This window comes from Chanos chanos, chromosome 1, assembly GCF_902362185.1.
Source record: "Chanos chanos chromosome 1, fChaCha1.1, whole genome shotgun sequence".
Classification (NCBI taxonomy): domain Eukaryota; kingdom Metazoa; phylum Chordata; class Actinopteri; order Gonorynchiformes; family Chanidae; genus Chanos; species Chanos chanos.
This window is the reverse complement of record NC_044495.1, coordinates 18,347,152-18,368,713: the sequence shown is the minus strand read 5'-3', so window position 1 is coordinate 18,368,713 and position 21,562 is coordinate 18,347,152. Positions and strand designations below refer to the sequence as shown.

The 21,562-nt window shown below is 42.1% G+C and overlaps 1 protein-coding gene across 1 annotated transcript in view; it reads left to right on the top strand.

Annotated features, from left to right (window-relative positions):
- Positions 1 to 2,044: 2,044 nt before the first annotated feature.
- The window catches only part of lrp6 (low density lipoprotein receptor-related protein 6), a 39,784-nt gene continuing 20,266 nt past the window's right edge, over positions 2,045 to 21,562 (top strand). Inside the window, 4 exon segments of the mRNA XM_030783565.1 lie at positions 2,045 to 2,181; positions 5,192 to 5,591; positions 19,964 to 20,161; positions 20,342 to 20,538. Coding sequence (XP_030639425.1) covers positions 2,127 to 2,181; positions 5,192 to 5,591; positions 19,964 to 20,161; positions 20,342 to 20,538 — 850 coding nt within the window. The 5' untranslated portion in view covers positions 2,045 to 2,126.

Genomic DNA, 21,562 nt, shown 5'->3' with positions numbered 1-21,562 from the left:
TTAAGAGTGCTGTTACTACTTTAATGATTCTCTCCAAACTTTGCTGGTTTTTTTTTTATTATTATTATTATTGTAAATGTCTTACTTTCACTGTGTCGTCCTGTGGTATTTTCAAACATTTCAGGAAAAAAACACATGCAATTGGTGGATGCATATATCACGGTGCACTTCTATCCTTTCTTTTAATAGAATGTGTTGATTTCAGAACAGCAAATGATTTTCGTAGGAGTAGACTACACTGACTGTGCACTATTTTCATATAATTTTTTTAATGAATGAATGTGTGTGTGTGTGTGTGTCTGTGTGTGTGTGTGTGTCCAACCACATTTGGGCGCTTGAGTCTTCATATGGCAATGAACTGAAAATATACAAATAAATAAGCATGCCTACTGGTAGGCATAAATTGAAGAGTTTTTCCACACATGGATGTAATTACATTGTACACCATAGGGTGGCAGCACACAACCAGTCTAATAGTCCGAGTTTTTCCACGATTCAGCGATCCTAAACTGAATCCTAAATTGAACAACCACCGACTGGCAGTGAGGTTACACAAATTAGTTGCACCAATTAGTACATAACTGCTTGTATTGCTTTAATATTTTGTATATCCATGTAAATGATAATGGGTTTATCTTGTTTTTGTGAAGTGTCGCTTTTTAATCAATTTTAAATTTATGTGACTATTTTACTTGCAAGTAATAAAATGTGAATCTTTTTGATTTAAGAGTTTTTGAGTCACTGACTTCTTGGATAGTCCATACAACTGATATTCTAAACAAAACTATTTATGTTTCTGTGTCTATAACTGAACCTATTACAGTTAATCCATTAAGTTACCAATCTCCAGTGGTTTCAGTATTGCTTTTCTAGGTGTATTGTGTGTTCGCTCGGATATTTATTTCTTTGAGTGGTTAAAGTGCTCCCGTCAAATATTTTCTTGCGCATTCCGTACCTTTGTATCGAGTTTATCGCGATCAGGTTTTATATCTTGTTTGACGATCACTAAATGAGAACAAACTCTCCTAACGCATGATATGTCAACCTTTTACCAATGCCCACCACAGTCTACAGTTTATCACTTGGTTTTATATAGAGCCTTTAACAGTGATATGAATGAAGAACATCAATAAACAAGAAGTGTTCTTATAGTTTACATGCGTGGTGCACTGGACAAATCTGAGCCTTTGACATACCTTGCCACCTTTCAAACATTAAATGGTTGAACATTAAAACGTAACACTGATATGCTCTGTTAGTGAGCTCAGTATGACATACAGTTGTTTCTAATTTATATGCTTTTATACATTTAAACTCTGGTGTCCTTCAGATCTAATTTCAGTGGAATGAAACGATTGGGGAATTCAGCACCATCGGTTTTCAATGAGACGTCATAACCGTAGCCTACATGTTGAGATTGCTGATCACCTAAATACGTTACATCGTGTTAATAAGTGTCGGTGCACATATTTTCTTTAAACAAGGTACACAGACTGGACACGGAGGAATGATTCAAGGCCACTCCAGTACACCCATTCAAATCTCCCAGTAGACTCCGATCACCACCGTAGCAGGGCCATAGCGGTATGTTGCTCCAAGCCGAAGCACGAATCACGCCGTGAGAAACTAGTCCCATTGGAATGTTTTTGCCTGTGCTTGATCAAGTGTTTTAGACACCCACATTTTCACCATTTTGAAACATTGAAATGACTCTCATTGTACTTTGAGGTTATTGTGGATCACCACCCCTATTTTTAATTTAAAGAAATCTGTTCGCCCGAGAAGAGCGCACGTAATCAACTATAACAATAGCCGGCAGTCGCGGTCTCTCAACGAAATACACAGAAGAGAATCAGGGAAAGGGGGGAGGGTTGGCATTTTTCCTCCCAGCGGAAGGAGACGGACTGAGAGCCAGCGTGTTGTTGCGCTCAGGCAGCAGAATTTGGAATTACAGCGCCACTGACTCCGAGTGAGCATAGAATGGAGCTGAGAATAAATGTAGTTATATCGTATCCGGCCAAAATATAGATACTGTTTCTGTAGATTCATTCCGAGTGAGGAACAAAACAGAGAAATGCAATCCTTGCGCTAAAGAAAAGCGTCAGGGGCACGAAAAAGGGAGGAAGATGGGCGCCGTGCTACGGAGTCTGTTGTTGTGTAGTTTTTGTTGGCAAATCCAGGGTGAGTTTTGGTTCTCTTCTCTTATTCGGGGAAGTTTGGGAAATTAATTGCTAAACAGAGACACTGTTTTGCACACGACTTGACGAGACGCATAAGTGAGGCCCTGAGTTTTAGGAAATATGAGCTTGCCTATTGACAAATAGTGCTATAGTATCCCAGATTCACTGTGAGACTGCTGTTGATAGTTAGCCATATGCTCCAGCCTATGTAGCTAGTGATAGTGTTGAATGCATGCCTGCAAAGCATCAGGCTAGCAAATGTTTTATCCAGCCTTTTTTGTTCTCGATACATTGCGTTTTGTCGACATAAGTCGGGGAAATTGTTGGTCAAGTGTGTCATTTTTGCACTGTGTCGTCTTGTGGTAATGTTATCAGTTATTACACACTTATTTGCTCCTTGATTTAGATAGCTAGCCAAGAAGCCTGGCTAACTGTATTGTTGTAGCAGCACCTCTCAGCGTGCTAACTAGCCATTATTTATCTACGGTAATTAACATTAGCTCGCACAGCTGGCTGAATAGGATTGGTGCCGGAAACAGTACAGTTCATTCAGGCTCGTGGTGATCAAAATAGTAACTTCGGTGATTTCTGACCGGATAACGTGGCTCAAGGTTTACATTTCTTTGTAATATATGCCACAATTAAGAGGGACAGTAACTAGTGCTCGAATGCTGGGCTGACGTTAGCTCAGAACTTGTCCAAATTCCTACATCTGTTTTGAGGTTTTACGATTGCTTGGGTCTCCTAAACTTTATTTTTGTCATCAAAGGACCTGCATTCACGAAATTGCTGCTAGTATAGCTCGGTGGTAGAAATTCCCCGTGCACTAAATGTATAGGCTCTGCATAGTCTTAAACTTTTTTCTTAAGCCACAACTTGCTTCCTAGGCCACAGTCACTTCATTGGAAGTGTTTGTACTTTGTTAACTTCACCGTACTTTAACGCAGGTATGAGAAAGCACCACAGTAGTTTGCACAATCAACAGCAGTATGCAGAACAATCATGTCGACGTGACACTTGACGCGCTTGTTGCGATTTTAAGGTGTTGACATTTATGGTTTGAATAGGATCTTTTTGCTACGATTTTGGGTGATCGTGACGTCAGTTTGAGCCAAAGTTTCCCTTGTGAAACTGGATACTTTCCCTTATCGTTGTAGTCTCAGTATGTCGAAGCAGACTTAACAAATATCTTAAATTGATGTATTCTCCGTGACGCTTTTAAGTCAAATCACCGAATCAGTTATCATACACATTCACATTGTTTTTGTGCTTTGTTTGAATGTTGTATCCAACCGAAAGGATGCAGAGTAACATGTATCACTTCTATTGACCAGGCCCTTTGGAGATCCCACTGAGATGAAGATAGCAAAAATGTATTAGCAAGAGTGATGCGTAGACAGCCTCGTCCCCAATCAACTGTTTTTTTACGTCTCTTGTTTTTCCATCAAATGCAGCTCTGCAAGTGTTGTTTTCTGTGATTTACTGACCATTTATGTACTAATGGTAGCCAGAGACATTGGAGGCAATTTCACAAGAGTGTTGACTTTGAAATGGACTTAGTTCTCTCTCTTTTTTTTTTTCCCATGTCAGTAAAGGTGAAGCCTGAGTCTACAGATGAATGTGTGAAGAGTTACAGCAGGGGAAAAAAAGCCGTTTGGAATTCTGTCATGTGAAAACGTAGTTGTTAAGGACTCAGGAAAAAACTGTACAACTGTGCTAAAGGGGGAACACAAAAGTTAATATTATCTGTGGCCAAATATTAAGTGTCCTGAAAAAAAGAGCAGTATTCCCGCTATTTACACTTGGCAGAGTAGACGAGTGGTCTTGGATGGACTTCAGTAAGCTGTCCCGGTGTTCTGAGAGTTTCTAAATATTTGGAGAAGGAAATTCCCCATGTTAGAAAAACAGCTAGTCAGTTGGAAGCAAGGGGCTTGAGGTTGACCTTAATAGGGATACACTGGCAAATAGTGGTAGTTGTGTCAAATTGGGGTTTGACTTGGTGCCAAGACTCCAAGGAGGTGAAACACATGAAGTGGAGGAGGTGTTGAGGTCACTTCTCACCAGTCGATAGGCCCCAGTCTTTGAGTCTCTTGATTTTTGGTGGCTGAAAAGAACTGATGGAATGGAAAATATTTTTGTGAGATTCCAAGGAATTATGACTTGTCGTAAGCAGCTTGCTTAATCTGGCACCGGCAGACGCTTTGCAATGGGGCACATCTTGACTGATCGGTGATGTAATTATTAGGGGAAACTAGTGTCTCATTTTTTAAATGCAACTGTTTGAGGTGCTTGGCATCAAAGTTAATCCCCCTTTGTCAGAAATGTTATGACTATTTAACGTAAGAAGTTAAGTGAAATCACTGCTCTCAATGTGGGAATTCTGAGATCACCACGGGCAGTAAAGTTCTAAAACTCAGTGGAAAATAAACAGTTTATTCTACCCAAATCTAACACCTAAAATTTAGCTGGAAGTGTTTGGAGAACAAGTAGTTTCAGTGTTAAGTCAGAGTCTGAATGAGGTATGACTGTCACTTTTCACAGCTCACCAAATGTTTACTGGTCTCTTCTGGCACAGTGCTGAGAGCATTGTGCTGTGTTGTGATGCAGCCTGAAGTTTGTAGGCCAGTGCCAAGCCAGTAATGGATAAATCAGCTGTTCTTGTGGAAGGCGTTTTGATTCTCATGAGTTGTGAGTCACGTTGGCACCTTTGAAAGTGTGGCTGTTACAAAAATACAGACCAGACACAGAACACAGAGTCTTTTATAAGAGCCTACATTTTACACAAGTCGCACAAAAAATACTCTTTGATCTGATAATCATGTTGCAAATTTTGCACAGCTGTTAATACTCATGTCTGAAATGTTCATGATTGAACGTCTGAAATGATTTAGTTGGTTTAAAAAAAAAAACACTGTGAAAAGTTTGACCGATGTTGCCATTATTTCATTAAATTATGTCTGCTACTGCTTTCTGTTTCAGTCTTGTCACTCAGGTTTTTGCTCTCCCTACAGGTGGACCCCTCCTACTTTATGCCAATCGGCGGGACTTGAGGCTGGTGGACGCAGCGCAGGAGAAGGGCAATGCCACGGTGCTGGTGAGCGGGCTGGAGGACGCAGCAGCCGTGGACTACGTTTACGCACGGGGCCTGGTTTATTGGAGCGATGTGAGCGAAGAAGCTATCAAACGCACTGTTTTTAACCAGTCAGGCTCGAGCGGGGTGCAGACCACTGTGGTGTCCGGTTTGGCCTCCCCGGATGGACTAGCGTGCGACTGGTTGGGGAATAAGCTGTACTGGACAGACTCAGAAACCAATCGGATCGAGGTAGCGGAGCTGGATGGATCTTTGCGGAAAGTTTTGTTCTGGCAGGACCTGGATCAGCCGAGAGCCATCGCTCTGGATCCTGAGAGAGGGTGAGTGAGAGTTTTTAAATTATAAATAATGGGAGAAAATAACTGTTGACATTCCTGACTTTCGTATCAAAGACAGGGCTCAGGGAGCGGCTTCACCCCGCTGCCTTTTGTCTTTCCTGTTTAAGACAGACCCTGGAGTGCGGAGAAGGGCGGCAGCTCTCTGACTCGTGTGATTGCTGTAATTCATCTGCCTCGTTATTTGTTTCACTGGCATGGAAAGGGAGTGAAGTGGGCACTATGTGTTGGCAGCTGTGGAATGTCTTTATATCAGTCTGAGATAAAGGGGCCATCTGCCTCAGCCAGAGAGAGACACACAGACAGACATGCCCGAGCTGCGGTCAATGTTGTCAGTACTGAGTCAAAAACCACTGAATAGTACAGCGAGCTGCAGGTTGTTTTGTGTGGCTTAACTGTGGGAGAGTGATTCCCGTATATTTGTTGGTATTGATGGAAGTTTATGTTTCCATAAACCAATCACCTTTTTTAAGATTTCATTTAGGTTTGGTGTCCTGACGTTGTTGGTGTCCTGATGCTGTTTTTTTTCCCCCAGATGATGTGTTTGCACACAGTGTGAAATGAAAACTTAAGTCAGTGTTGCCTGTTGAATGCAAATATTTTCAACCAGCCAAGAGAAGATGTCTAAAAATTGATATGGATAATTTATGCTCTTGGCACAAAGACTCACATTCCCGGCAGCGCCGGGGCCTTAAGGTGGCCCATATGTAAATGGTACGGAACAGGATGAAACTAGGTGGAGGGATTACATTTCTTTGAATAGACTTCTTTTTGCCTCTGTCATTGAGAGGAGAGGCTGAAATATCCCCTTTTGTTAGTGTAGATTAAAATCAGGGACTGACTGTGTGACAACAAAAGCCATTCACTGTATGATCACTGTCTTTTAGTCTCTGTTCCCATGACTCAGAACCTTAAACTGCTGTGACTTATCAATCACCTTAGACCTGCTCCGAGTTATATTTACCTTTTCATTCATGGGAGAGGACTAGAAATGTTTGTTTGTGGAGGCCTGCGTGATGTTTGTATGAGTCATGTGTAAGCTCACATTTTTCCTTTTGGTACTTTTGCTTTCTTTCTTCAGAATGTCATGACTTCTTATGTCCACACAAACTCAAAGATGGCAGTTTTGAAGTCATTCGTGTCGTGTAACATCTCCGTACGTTAACATGTCCTTAGCCTCTCTTATCTGGTTTCGGTCTTTAGTCATTTCTACCACTAGCTGAGACAATGGGCAGATTTCATTTTCTTGACTTTAACAACCCGTTTAATTACATCAGCAACATACCTAATCAACAGAATTTTGAATAGCCCAGCTATGGAAACGTTCTCATCTCTCATTCACACCCTTGGACATAATATTTGAATGATTTTAGCTCTTGAGTTTAGTTTGAATAGGCTGTAATCTGACTGTTTCATGCGTCACCCAAGGAACGTATAATGTAATGCTGTTACTTCCCTGCCTTAATTGTGAATATTCAAGTTTGAGTTTCATTTTAGGTTGAGTAATTTGGTGTACCTTTAGTCATCTCTTCATTTAAAGTAAATTAGCTGATCCAACAGTATATGTAGTCCAGTAGGCAATTTTGTTTTCTCTCACAGATTTTTAGAAAATGTTTGGGATTTATCAGGTTAAATGTGGGAACATAAATAGCTTTGAATTAAGAAAAAAGCTTAAGCATAACAACCTACAACTACACAATGACATGGAACATCAGAATGACGTGAATGGCTGTAATAAAGTATTGGGTATGATTTAGGGGTTTGGAGATGGGAGCATATGGCCTTTTATAGCTTGGTGTTCCTTACATTCTGAATGATAACATCACAGTACCACAATTTAAACACTTATTTCTAGGCCCCACTGATACTGGTGTGAATTTTAAAGGAGACTTGTCTCTAAATCAGATGGAGAGGTTTCTACATAGGACAAAATGTGCAAAAAAACATTACTCTTGTATAAAGTTAAAGTGTTGAATAAATGGCTTGTATTAGCTCTCCCTTCGTTCACCGCTAAATTTTGTCAATGCAGCTTGGAGACAAGTAAGGGATTTTATATGAGATTTTATGTTTTGATTCTAAACCACTTCCAAACAGACCTAGACAATGCCCCCATCCTACTACCAAATTCTTCGTCAGAGCAGTTACACGTCTGTTTTTTTTCCCCTTCAGTTTTGCTCACACTCTGAAATGGTTCCATTTCTATCCTCAGTTTTTTGCATTAAATTGTTGTGCCCTGTTCATTTTAAGATTTTGACAGGTATTGTCAGATATATAATGTTGGATTTCCAAATCAGATCTGAATTTCATATCATGTTGACTTGCCAGCTGGTTTTTATCAATGATTCATTACAAAGTATTGGAATCCATATAGATGTATTTCAGCGTCACTTCGTTAATTAGAGCAAAATCTTATTTATTAATTCCTGTCTCTGGCACTTGAGAGAGTGCATAGACTGATGACATCAGCCCCTCACTCGTACTGTCCGTACTCACCCAGCAAAGGACCAGTTAAGTACGGTCTGGTTAAGCTGTTTTAATGTGTTTATTACAATGTTGAATGACTTTAAGAATCTCTTGCTCTCTCCAGGAAGATTAGTCAAATGATCCACTGTTTGAGACCACCCCTACAGATCACCCCACTTCAACTTAAACTGAAATATTTTCATCAACTTTTATTTGCTAGAAGTAATGGATTTTGTGCTGATGGCTGAATTCCATGTTGATGACCTCATTTTTGCGTTTCTGTCTGGAATCTTGTCGCCTTGGAAAAAGTCCCTAGAACCATCCTCCTCTGGATTCCTCAGTCTGTGTCAATGTCGTCATTGGGTTTTTTTCTCTTTAGTTTGGCTGAGAAGAGGCTTTCGGTCATATCATCGCCATTGCAAACGTGACAGTGATGTGCATCACCTAAGATCTGTTTTCAGTGGTAACGTTCAAACAAAGGCCGCCACAGTTTAATAAAGCATAGGGGATCTGCCCATAGGAAATGCAACTGAAAACCTAATACACGACACTTGGGGACAAAAAACTCCTTTAATATGATCTGCTCTTCCTTCTGCATTTCTCTTTTCCTTTCTTTTTACTCACATGTGAATGGAAAGAGTCAACAGACATACATGAGTATCAACATTTAGAAAACACATATCTTACTGTGGACATTTGTTGGTAAATTTGTTTTGGATGCAGTTTTTGGAGGGATTTGATCCTGGTGACAAAGCAACATTCAAAACAAATTGACTGTGTTTTTTTTTAAACATAATATTGGTTGGCCAGGTAATTCATCACATCTCATGAAAATTTGCTGCCAACTGCTCAGTTCACATAAGGTTCAGCTCCGTTGACTGGATGAATCGTTGAAAGCTGTTTAAATTGATTTAAAATGTGTTTAAATTGACCACTTGGATTGCCAAGATCATTGATACCTCTGTTGGCCTCACATAAGTCAGGTATTGTCACAGAGGTAAATAGTTGACAAGAGTGACTCCTTTAACACATCAGTGCCATTCATCCTTTTTGGATCTCCTAGACAAACTGGATCTGACTGTATTGTAGCATGAGTCTGTTGTGGATGATGGCCATTCTATCTGTGCTGGATACTCATGTGTCAGTAGTGTACATAGCTCAGAGATAATATACTGTGTAATTGAAAAGCTGCTAAATTTGGCTTGCTGTAATATTCATTATGGTCAAGCTTTGTATTGATACAGGATGTAAGATTGTATTGGGCAGAACACTGGCAGTCATGTTTTCACCGATGTGCCATGTTACGATGCTGAAGGTTCACAAATATGAACCCACCAGCAAGAGGTGACTGAGTTGTTCCTCACTGTCTGTTTGACTGTTTAGCTGGAAAAGAGGTTGTTAACTCACTGGTGTGTTAGTCATATTCTGTTCTTTTGAACGATTTATAAGCTTTTTTTTAAGGTGGGAAAAAAACACCTTTTCAGTAAATCATTATGATTTGATATTCCCCTTTAATTTGTCATCCTAGTAGCAAGTTCTCATTTTGCATTTGCTCTGAAATGATCTCCCTTTGATAACACTGTTTATGACTAATCCTCTGTGGGTTTAAACCGTATGAGTAGGCCAGGAAGGATCTTCCCTTACACCCGGCAGACTGCTAGCGCTAGCCAGGTGACCACTGCGCGTAACCTGAGTATGCCCTTTTCTCAGGTGGGCAGACAAAAGGCTGGAGAGTAATGTGATACTGCTCTGAGGTGGCCCCACTCTGGCCTTTCTTACTCCTCCACCCACTCAGCCCCCGAAGAACCTGACCAGCCACTGCCCCAACTATGCTATGTGATAGCTACTTACAGCTGGCACAAGTGACTGTTCTTCTCCTCACCAGGCTATGGCTGCCCTCTGCGATTTTACTGACCTGTCACTCAGACAGGATTTTTCAAAAATATTCCGGTCGTATTGAAGTGATTTGTGTTTTTGGAATTGGGGCGGGGCGGAGAGGAAAATGTTCAGGTTCTCGTGGCGTTGTTCCACGGGGCTTCTGTCATGTTGACGTAAAGGAGGGCTTCTTCAGCTTTAGTTTGTTCACAGCTGTGAATGGTGACTGATGAGTGTAGATACACATGCCGTATTCTGTTTATGTTGTCAGCAAATTGAATTACCAAGGAAAGACTTCCTCACAAGCTTGGGGGGGGGGCGGGTGGGGGGGGGGGGGTGGAGACTGTAAAGAGTATTATGTAATCACTTTTCAAAACTTTTTGCATATGCAAAAGGAGATTTTGCCCAAGGTATTGCTTTGACCATAGCTTTGAACCTTTCTTCAGGGCAGTGATTTTTATAGAAGTCATGTTGCTAATGGTAAACATGCATAGAGAAGCGTAGCTAGGCAGTGAAAAAGCAAATGTCTGTTTGACATTTAAAATTGTGTCTTACACACGCTGAGCAAGCCGCCTGGTTATGTGTTAGAAGGTAAATAGTCCACATCCCAAACAGTCATTTCAAACAGTGATGTCTTGAGGACAGCACATCTTGGGCCTCCTAGAACACATTTTTCAATGCAAGAATCCTCCTATGTGTGTGTTCTCTATTCATTCAATGACCACACACACAAAACAAGGAGAGGCATATCCAACAACAACCAGCAAGCTGCTTTTAAACTTTTGCGATCTCTGACGGGTCTCATGTTGATTTTGTACCACCAATGCTACGAATGCGGCATTATCTCCTCAAAACATCCCGTATTTGCTCAGACCTGTGGACAAAAGATTGTTTTATGTTCAGTGCCCATGTTATGAGTGACTGCTCCAACGCTGAGAGTTGTGGTTAACATAGTATGGGATACAGGTGAAATTTCTTTAATGTTCTGTTTGTTCAACTAGTCTGTTGGCCCTCTTGTTAGGCTGTTGCTTTCCCACAGTTATCAAAATGTTTAGGGGTGTATTATGGTGTAAATCATAATTTTGGGAATTAAAAAAAAAAGTTGCAAAATGGGTCTGAGATTCAGTGCAAGTGTAATAGAGATCTTGAGATCCCATGTCCTGCCAAGACACTAACCACTGGGGAGGAGAAAAGTGCAGTCCTCAACATTTTTGTCAGCCAAACAAAATCCCTTTTCAAATAATCAAATCATGTATAATTTGCAAAACAAAATGGACCTATCTGTCTCCTTGATTGATGAATTCAGGGGAGTTAAGTGCATACTGTAAGACAGAGCAAAATGTTGTCTTAATTACAGCGGTACGTCAGATTCCCTGGCAATCCCTTAGTGGTCCCCACTCAAATTCTCTGGAGGGTATTGTCTGTCATGCCATGGCTCTGTAGAATGGCTTCAGGTGCTCCAGACCATGACTCTTTGAAACACTGCCATGGAGCAAACGGCTATAGCCAAGGTGGGCTGGATGCTAGAGCGTCCCAGGGCCTTGACTGATGGACAGGTTGTGCCCATGAGAAGGAAAAAAAGAAAAAGAAAAGAGAATGCTAAGGCACTGGGCTGATGTGTGAAAGGGTTAGCTGTATGTGTGAAAGGGTTCGCTGTATGTTCCTGACACTTTGAAAAATCAGCTCTTATGATTTTTACATCCAGCATAGTTCCACCTTAAAATGTCAAACCTCACCAAACAGTCTTACAGATTCAAATATCTGAGTAGCTTGAGATGAATGTCTACAATGCCTTTGAAAACTGTCTTAAGCTTTTTAAAAGCTCTTGCACTGTCATATAGTGTTTCCCTGACCTCCTGATTACTATTACCTGGTGTTTTCCAATAGTGGAGGAGTGTAGTGAAAGCCTGTCATTGGCTGTGTAAGCCCAACTCATTGTGACATCACTCACCCACTCTCAAGCTTTGTCGTCATTTCTCTATCATTCCTGCCTATTCATGATCGGGCACCAAAGAGGGACACGCATTTGCATGTAAATCCACAAGGACACAGATGAAAGAAGCTGTTCCTAATCTATTCATTAGTTTTATTTAAATTGAAGCCGGCCTGTCCTTCTTTTTAGCATGCAGATTATTGTGGATTCATGTCAGAGGCTAGGCACTGCTGTAGAGTTGGCAGAAAAAAAAAAAAAACAGCTGTTGGGATAGGCGCCTCACAGTTCGTTTTACATATCATTTTGCGGCAAACGCAAACCGTTCTCTTCAAAAGAACATATAAAAGTGTCACAGAACTGTTTTTCGACAACGTATTTTAAAATCCGCGTTTTAAAGGGCCACATAGGCCTCTCCCAGTGGAGCAGACACAAGGTGGGCGGCACAGTGCCTTCCTGCTGCGCTCTGGCAAAGCTGAGATGTAGCCGAGTATCTCCGTAATTACACCATTGTACAAATGGCTCAGCCAGCTTCTGATTTAATCAGCCGGCCCAGTAGAAAGCCCCCTGCAGTGCTTGGCTGCTCTCCCTCCTCCCTCCCTTTAGGAGAATGACTCCCAGACACCTCCCTACTGTGCCTGTCTCTGCGTTGATGACACTCCAAACATGCAAATGCAACTTCCGTCCCATTAACATGACAGTCTTTTGGAGCTCCGTTTTATTTACTTGGGAAATCTCAAATACTAGCCTCCCCCTCTCAGCACACAACACACACACACACACACACACCCAGCCCAGCTCTCTCACGTTTTTTACTTGCTCTGACTGCAGTTTTGTTTCCAACAATCGTTTATTGGTTGTGTGTTCTTCACAAAGGTCCATTGTTGTTCTGCCAGCTGTTTTCAGTCAACGATTTTTCCCTCTGTTTTGCTGACGCTTTTTCATCTGTAAATACGGAGAGTTTGTCTAATGCAGTGATTCATTGTAATAGTACAAAGAGTAGTAAATGGCTCCATCATTTATAGACTCCCTTTACTGTGTCATAGTTGAGAGACGAAATAGAAAGGCTATAAGAAGGCCGGCCTAGCTGGTGTCTTGAAATTGTTTCTTTGTGTTTAACAGTGAATGGACAACATGCAGTGTAGCACTCAGAGTTTCTTCCGTAGGATGAAAATCAAACCGTCTCCTCTTCATATGTGTTAGTGGCTACTGTAGATTCTTTTTCGCAAAAGACGGGCGTAGCACATAGCGGGTCCCTTATTTTACTCTCTTGCATGTTTTTGAAAAGCAGCTCGTGAACTTTCTCTTGGGTGTCCACCTTTGTTTCAAAATTTTTTTCCCCCCTTAATCCATGTGTCTCTCCAAAAGCTACCCGTCTGGCCCCCAGCTCTGTACTGCCTGAATCATTTAGCAAGTCACGTAGGGTAACCGTGCTGACGTAACCACCCTGATTTTGTTTCAAACAAAAAAAGCAAAATATTTAGTTTGATTTTGAGGCATTTTGTCCACCAGAGACCAAGATCTCTTTCACCGGGTTTGAATGCCTGTGCCAAGGGGCACAGTGCCTGTTGCTCTTGATGCCTATTGGATGCCATTCATTGGCATCAGTAGAGATGAAGACAGAGACTAAGTGCCCCTGCCATCCTCCTTGGCTTGTTTGGTGGAAGCACAACAAGATGAGAAGATTGTTAGCAGCAGGAGAAGGTATGCTTTACTGTATACCCCCTGTTTTTTTTTTTTTCTTCTTTTCTTTAAAGGCTCACTTGCTGTAAAATACCCACTCCCTCCCTCTTTTTTCCGTTTCTTCTTCAGCCAAGGCTTGCCAGGGGAGCCATTGAAAGCCTTTATTTTGGTCTTTTAAGGTATTGGCAGCTATTTACTCAGGATAATAGCCAAGCCATGCTGGCACTCTCACTGTGTATGCTTGGTTCTGCAAACTTCCCATAAAGAGAGAGGCAGAGAGACCCAGTGAAAGGGGGTTAGAGAGTTAGAGTGAGGGGGGGGGGGGGGGGAGCGAGAGAGAGAGAGAGAGAGATGGAATTCCAGCAGGCGCTAGGGGCTGTGGACCGGGCGCTGTGTTAATGGGACTCTGTGGGTGTCTGGCTCACACGTGTGCCATGTGTTTGATCCTCCTCTGGAGGGGCCCGGTCTGCTGCCTGCCCTCCCTGCGTGGGACAGCGTTTACTCACTTGTACTCACACACGGTTACACACGAGTGCAAGAGCTGTCTCACATGCGCGCGCGCGCACACACAAACGCATGAACTCTCTTTCGCACTGAGTAACTGGACAGAGATGCTACACTTACACTAACAGACTTCAGACAGTGGATCCTCACTGAATACCAAACACTTCTCAGCAGTCAGTGAAAATGAAATTCTCTTGGTCATTCTCAGATTATTTGACTGACTCATCAGCTACTCAGGTGTTAGATAAACTGCCCTATGCCAAAGACCGAGCATTTATTGTCATATGCACAGTTTGAAACACATTTCCCGTAAAATGAAATTCTTATGTTGCTTTCTGCTCTCTGAACGCCATTATCAAATAATTTAATATAAGAAGTACAAATAAAGGGAATAGTAAACATGTATAAAAATATGTAAGGAGGTAGAGATGAAGGAAAATAGTATAAAAATAAGTAAATAAATATATGTATATGTGTGTGTACACACACACACACACACACACACATATACATATACATGCCTGCCTGATGTCTTTGCAGTGTGATGTAACCTGTAAAAACCTGGTCATCACTGCTTACATGCAGACACCCCAGAGCAACAGCAGCATGTTCACTCAGTTGACATACAGTCTCTGTTACAAGCTGTGTTGAAATGTATGTATAACAAGACTATGTTGTTGGGTTAGTCTTGTTTTTGCACAGTTTCAGGCAATGAAGTTTCATCACTTTCGTCAAGCCATAAACTGACAGCTGCAATGCAGTGGTATGGATTGGAAGAACCATACCATCAACCAAATCTTCTAGCATGACTTCTGTATGCTTTTGTCTTTCCCATTTACTGACTTGGGGTCAGTACCTACAATTTTCAGTCAGTCGGTTCCCTGTGGTTGTTTTGAAAAACAGCTCATATCTCTATGTTCTGAAAAACGATTAACTGTTCTTGTTCACTGGCTCTTATCACTGGTTTTTATTGCCTTCAGCTCTGAATAGTTTTGTGCAATCACCTCTGTGATTGTAGATATACGTGTGTGTTTTTGCAAGTTTTATATGAATGAAAGCTTAATAAAAACTGAAAAAAAAGCAAAAGCAAAACGCTTTTACATTTTGGTCATTGACACTGTCATTAATCTGTTGTGGAAGTCAAACCTGAGCCAAGTTTGGGTCAGTTGAGTTTGGCTCATCTCCTGCTCTTGAGTGGTGCCTTAGAGTCTGTTTCTGTCCCTGTGTGCTGACCTACTCAGTCAGGGCTCTGCTTACACTGAGGCTCTGTGAACAGTGCACTCCTCAGTTCACACCATACAAATGCACCAGCTCAGAGAGATGGGCCGAGACTCTGGGTAGAGCTGCTATCCAAATCCAGTCAGGAACGCACAATTGGAATGAGTTCAACATAGCTGATTAATGCTTCAGGTACCAAAGACAATGACTCTCTTGTGGCCAGGGATGGTCTTTCTCGATGGCGTTTGTTCACCTCTGAGATTACTGACAGGGAATCTGGCTGCACATAGACATTGTTTATCGTTCTCATTCTCATAGCAACACGTTTCCTTTCGCTGCAGTCGCAAAACAACAGCGAACAAAGTCATAAGTCAGATTACACAGCCACTTAGACATTTTGCATCTGAAAGCATCCAGTCACTGACTGTTTCCCTAATGCAGCTTTTACTGTCCCTTTTCAGTTTTTCAAATTCTTAATGCGTTTCAAAGAATGCATTCTCTTAAGGACTAAAATATAAAAATGCTGTGAAATATATATATATATATATAAAAAAAATATATAAAAAAATAGTAACTAACCAACAGTGAGACAGATAAGTATGTGAATATGAATTTACTTTGGAGTGAAAATATTTGGAAATCCTGAAAAAGTTGAGTGGTGTTAGAGGAGTAATAATCTGTGTAAAGTGAGTAATGCCCACAACAAGTGTGTTTGCCGAGGGTCAGTGAGACTCAGCCCAGAGGGAAAGCACTCAGTCAGTACATGAGGCATTTTTTAAAAAGCATGTAATTAGTCTCATTAAAGTCTCCATTTGGGCTGGCCGACTCCCTTCCCCCCCATTTCACAAGTTTTCTCGCTCTCATGCACAGGCTTTTGTGTGGCTCCAGTTGTGCTGTGGTCTTCCCCCCTCCAGACCTGCTTCTTCCACATAATGACAGCCCAGCTTTTCCCACACGCCAGAAGCAGAGCTCACAAACACTCACTTAGCAGCCTGAACATCATTCTGTGTCCTCCAGGCCGGCCTGTAAACTTACCGTTGACCTCTCATTCTCTCTCTCTCTCTCTCTCTCTCTCTCTCTCTCTCTCTCTCTCTCTCTCATTCTCTCTCTCTCTCTCTCTCTCTCTCTCTCTCTCATTCTCTCTCTCTCATTCTCTCTCTCTCATTCTCTCTCTCTCTCTCTCTCTCTCTCATTCTCTCTCTCTCATTCTCTCTCTCGCTCATTCTCTCTCTCGCTCATTCTCTCTCTCTCTCTCTCGCTCATTCTCTCTCTCTCTCTCTCGCTCATATTCTCTCTCTCTCTCTCTCTCTCTCTCTCTCTCTCTCTCGCTCATATTCTCTCTCTCTCTCGCTCATGTTCTCTCTCTCATTCTCTCTCTCTCTCTCTCATTCTCTCTCTCTCATTCTCTCTCTCTCTCTCGCTCATGTTCTCTCTCTCATTCTCTCTCTCTCTCTCTCGCTCTCTCTCTCTCTCTCTCTCATTCTCTCTCTCTCTCTCTCATTCTCTCTCTCTCTCTCTCTCTCTCTCTCTCTCATTCCTGTCACTGGCCTTATGCAAAGGCACACAGTCCGCTCATTTTCCAACGTCTGTGGCTTCCCCAAATTGTACTGCTCCTTCTGGTCTGAGCTTCTAGAGGATTCCATCAGGTTTATCGAGATTAAAATCCCAATGCTTTTGTTTTCTAAGACTACAATATTTTAAACTTTGTCAAAGGCTTGGTGGAAGAATGTTTTGAATGTGATGGCAATGTATTGAGAATTGACCTCAGTTCTTTTGAGCGAACTGTAGTCTTGATTATATCTTGGCTTCGCAGTCTGCTCATGAGAACAGGGCATTTGGCGTATGCGGCTGATCAGGGCAGTCATCCAGAAACAAACTATGGAGGAAAACATCTCAACAGTTCAGAATTACACTGACTGTGATTTATATAGATAGTATTGTACTTCCCTGGTAACCTCAGGTCATGATGGCTTAACACAGACTGCGCCGTGGTTCTGTATTTCCGCGATGAATGGCGTGATAAAATGGCAGAGGTGCAATGTGTGAGTGTGTGCAATTCACTCCTTTTCTGTGAATCACCACCCGCATGGAATCGCACTTGTCTCTCATACGAAATGTCTAGACTTGCCCAAAAGTGGAATATGGAGGAGGGGTGGGGGGAGCTCCCGACGAGCTGCCTCCTCCTTCATGTATTGTTCAACTTTACATAGTCAGGTTAATCCAGGTTTCCTGCGCTCCGCTTTGATGTGTGAGCCCGTGTGTCATGGAATTAAGAGTTGGATTTCCCCATGTTTAAAAGATCTTTTTTTTTTCTTTTTTCTTTTTTTCTTTTTTTTTTTTTTGAAAATCTTTCCCCAAAAATGCAATATTTTTACTGTCTTGAGAATGATGGAATATTACCAAACATTCTTGTTAGGTCTCTTGGTCAAATGAGGATTTGACAAGGAATTTTGTTTTGTTTCTCTCCGCAGACGTTTTGTCTCCCTCAGTCAGTCCCGTCTCACCACACCACCAGTATTATATTTTTAATGATCTTTTTTTTTTTTTTTTCATCGCCTCAGCCCCTTCTGTCCAGGGACCATATTGTTCTGGTCAATTCCACCCCTCTTCCTCCAGAGGCTTGTCAGGTTTTATTTTCACAGCTGTGGGCTCAGACAGGCCCGAGCGGCCCTGATGGATGGGGCAGGCCGGGCCAGGAGATATGAGGTTTTGGAGATGTTTGCCAATGGCGCAGAGGCACACTTGCGTGCTCCCTCTGTGTGAGAAAATCCCATTTGTTTGGTCCCCCTCTGCTTATTCATTGCTTCCTCAAAAAGGCCCGTGAGCCAGGAATGAACCTTATATGTCGAGTTGGTCATTTACGGCTCTGACGGGGTTTTGCTTTCCTGCGCTGAAAGACGTGTTTGTAGAGTTTAGTGGAATGCACTCAAGGCGTTTGTCCTTGATTACAGACAAAAGATTTTTCGGCTTTATGGATGTGGGTGAGAGACAGTTGGGAAGAGGAGAAGGACAGTGGTTAGGGGAAGTATGGTCCAGCTGTGAGGGCCATCAGAGGGTAGTTTGAGAAAACAAAAGCACACGTCAGGACCTCCACACCCCCAGCCGTGCCACTCTGACCGTGGCCTTTTGTGATAATGGGTTGTGGATTGGCTGATTGGGCTGGTGGTCAGAGAGAGTAAAAAAAAAAAAAACACCCATCCCACGTTTTCTTCTCTCTTTCCTCTTTATGAAGCGTTTCCACAAGCAAGCAATCAGCAGCTTCCTGCGGGTCTTTGGGGAGTCCCAAACTGGCTCACCTCTGCTACCCCTGACCCCCCCCCCCCCCCCCCCCCCAAAATACAACCCCCAAGGAGGTCATTAAGTAAAAAGTCTGGCACAAAGGAGTGTCCACAGTGAACAGTGCATTGCCATAAAACATGCCTCCTGTTGATGCTTTTTCCTCAGGCTGTGTTTGTTTTAATGGAACTGAACGTAGTGGACGGGGAGAACATAAAGTTGGAGTTTCTTTTGGTTTGTTGATTAGAGAGGAGTTGCTTTAGCTCTTCATGCATGTACTGGATCTATATTCAGATGCAAGACACCGATATGATTTTTTTCTCTTTTTTTTTTAGTAAGACGAGTGATTTTGTTGATGGTGGGCATTACAGACTATATAACTATGTTCATTCTACCTTATTAAGTTCAAAAGATGGACTCAGATGTTCAGAAGGACCCTTCCCAGTGTTGCTTTGTTTTGTGTGCCTTTTAGTTGCCGGGCAACAGTAACATAGGCCTAAATATAGGCCAAGTCCCTGCTCCAGGCTCATGGCTGCTATAGGCGATTCGTCTAGGGTGAAATATCTGTCTGTGTTTTGATACCTTCTCATATCGTGACACTGTGAACCAGTCAGAATGAGCTTAAGAGGGGTGCAGTTGTAATTTGAACACACCGTGCCTCTATTGGCCAGTGTCCAGTGCCTACAAAATCGACCCGTGTTTCCTGACTACCGAAGCTTCCTTCCTTCCTCTCATTGTAAGTCAGACGTTGACAGGACCGTCCAATGAATGAACGCCGGGGCCCTTGGTATGAAAGGTCAGAAGTTCTTGCTCCCCACAGACATTTGGGGTGGGTTGTTTTGATTAGTGTTTTTTCCCCTTTGTCAGGATAACCACTGTCCCATAAAAACATACAAGTGGAGATATCTATATATATATTTTGGGAAGCACAGCGCTTGTGGGTTGAAGAGAACAGTTTAAGTGTGTCTGTATGACTTTTGGTATTGGTAAAGTGCTATTTTAAGGTTGAGTCTTCTTGTTGTTTTAGAAAACTGGAAGGAAGTGCTCAGAATTATGGAGGAAAGTGTTTGTCTGTGATGCAGGCTTACCACAAGTGAACTGGGAAGGGTTTTCTTTTTTTCTTTTTTTTTTTTTTTGTCACTGCCTTTCTCTCAGGCTGAGGTTAGGCTTTCTTTGCTTTGTTGGCATGTTCCTATAATCCTGCATTATTTTAAGTCTGTTTCATTATTTACAGCTGGAGTAAGTATTCTAACCCATTGTTTTGTGCATTAGTTTCCAAAGTGTTACTGCTTAATAGCATGCTGTTAAACTGCAGCCAAACATGTTGTTGGGTTATGAATCTATCTGCAGATTACGTGGATTTTAAACCTTTTTTTTTTGCTTTTGATCCCTCTCTCCTTCACCACAGGTACATGTATTGGACGGATTGGGGTGATATCCCAAAGATTGAACGAGCAGGCATGGATGGCACCAATCGTGCCATAATCATAGACGCTAATATATACTGGCCCAATGGACTGACACTGGACTACAGTCAGCAGAAACTCTACTGGGCAGATGCAAAATTCAACTTTATCCATCGAGCAAACCTGGATGGCAGTTCAAGGTATAGCATTTTGAGCTCATATTGAAGTTAGTTTGGTTTCTGTTGTTTTTATTACTGATACCATGTTGAATATGTTGGGTGCATACTTAGTCTGAAATGGTAAAGGAGCCTTATCATAAAGTGTTTTATATGTTACTGGTGTTACAGGCATTGATGTACTAATTTTTGTTTGTTTTTCAGGGAGGTGGTAGTTAAAGGGTCTCTCCCTCATCCTTTTGCTCTTACCTTGTATGAAGACACACTCTTCTGGACAGACTGGAATACACATTCCATCCACTCCTGTCACAAGCTAACAGGCCAGGACAGACGAGAGATCCACACTAATATCTTCTCTCCTATGGACATCCATGTCTTCAGTCCAAAGAGACAGCCCACAGGTGCAGTAACTACAGAAACCAGTGGCTTCGCTGCATGATAAGCCTGGCGTGCATAATAAGCAGTTATGCAGTTACGTTTTCGTGCCGCTCAGTGTTTAGTTAAACTGGAGTCGGAAAATGACTCCTGCAGTCATCACAAGATGTTTCAGTGCTTCAAAAATATCCAAAATTCAGTGATTGCTCTCTATACGAACGTCCGAATTTTCTCTCTGAAGTGCAAGCCAAGCACGTGCTTTTGATCAGTAATGCTATGCCTGTCCAAACAACCACATTTTATGTATTTTACTGACTAAAAGAGATTTTCTTCCACAAAAACCAATTTGTGCCAGTTTGTGCCATCAGTCACGAACAGCGTGCTTCGTTACATGTTCCATAGCTTTTATACACCAGAGACCAGATTTGGACTATGGAATAATCTAACCTGATTTTCTCTGTGTTGCTTTTTAGTTCTTTCCTAAAACAATGCACAAAGCAGTCAGGGTTTATGTTTGGTAATACTACTCTGCAGAAATGATTATGGCACAGTTACCTTTTTGCTTCTCTGTGACAGGGCCTAGACAATGGAGCCCCTGTTCTGCTCTCCCCTGACTGAATGCGGAGAATTTCTCATGCCTGAGAGAAAGACCTGGGGCTCAGTCCTAGTAGTCTGAGAAATCCACTCCCTGTCTCTCTCTCCCTTTCCCTCTCTCCTCCTCGCTCACCCTCTTGCTCTCTTCGTTTTCAGTTCCTCAGGTGGCATTTAGGCGCTTTTATCTCTTAACTGTTTCCTGATCCATGTTTAGAAGCTTTGAAGCCTAAAGAAAGCAACTGTTGCTAAAACAACAGAGAAAAGTATACATGTGACCTCCAAAAGTATACCAGTTTATTTCAACAGAACTCATTACCCACGCGCAGAGTACTAGGCTTTCATTTGAAATAGTAGCTGTATATTGTGTATAATGTCAAAAAACTTTGACCCTCTTGAAATAGTTTTTTATGGGGCCCCGGTTCACCGCTGCTTTCCCTCGTTTTTCCATCACTGTAC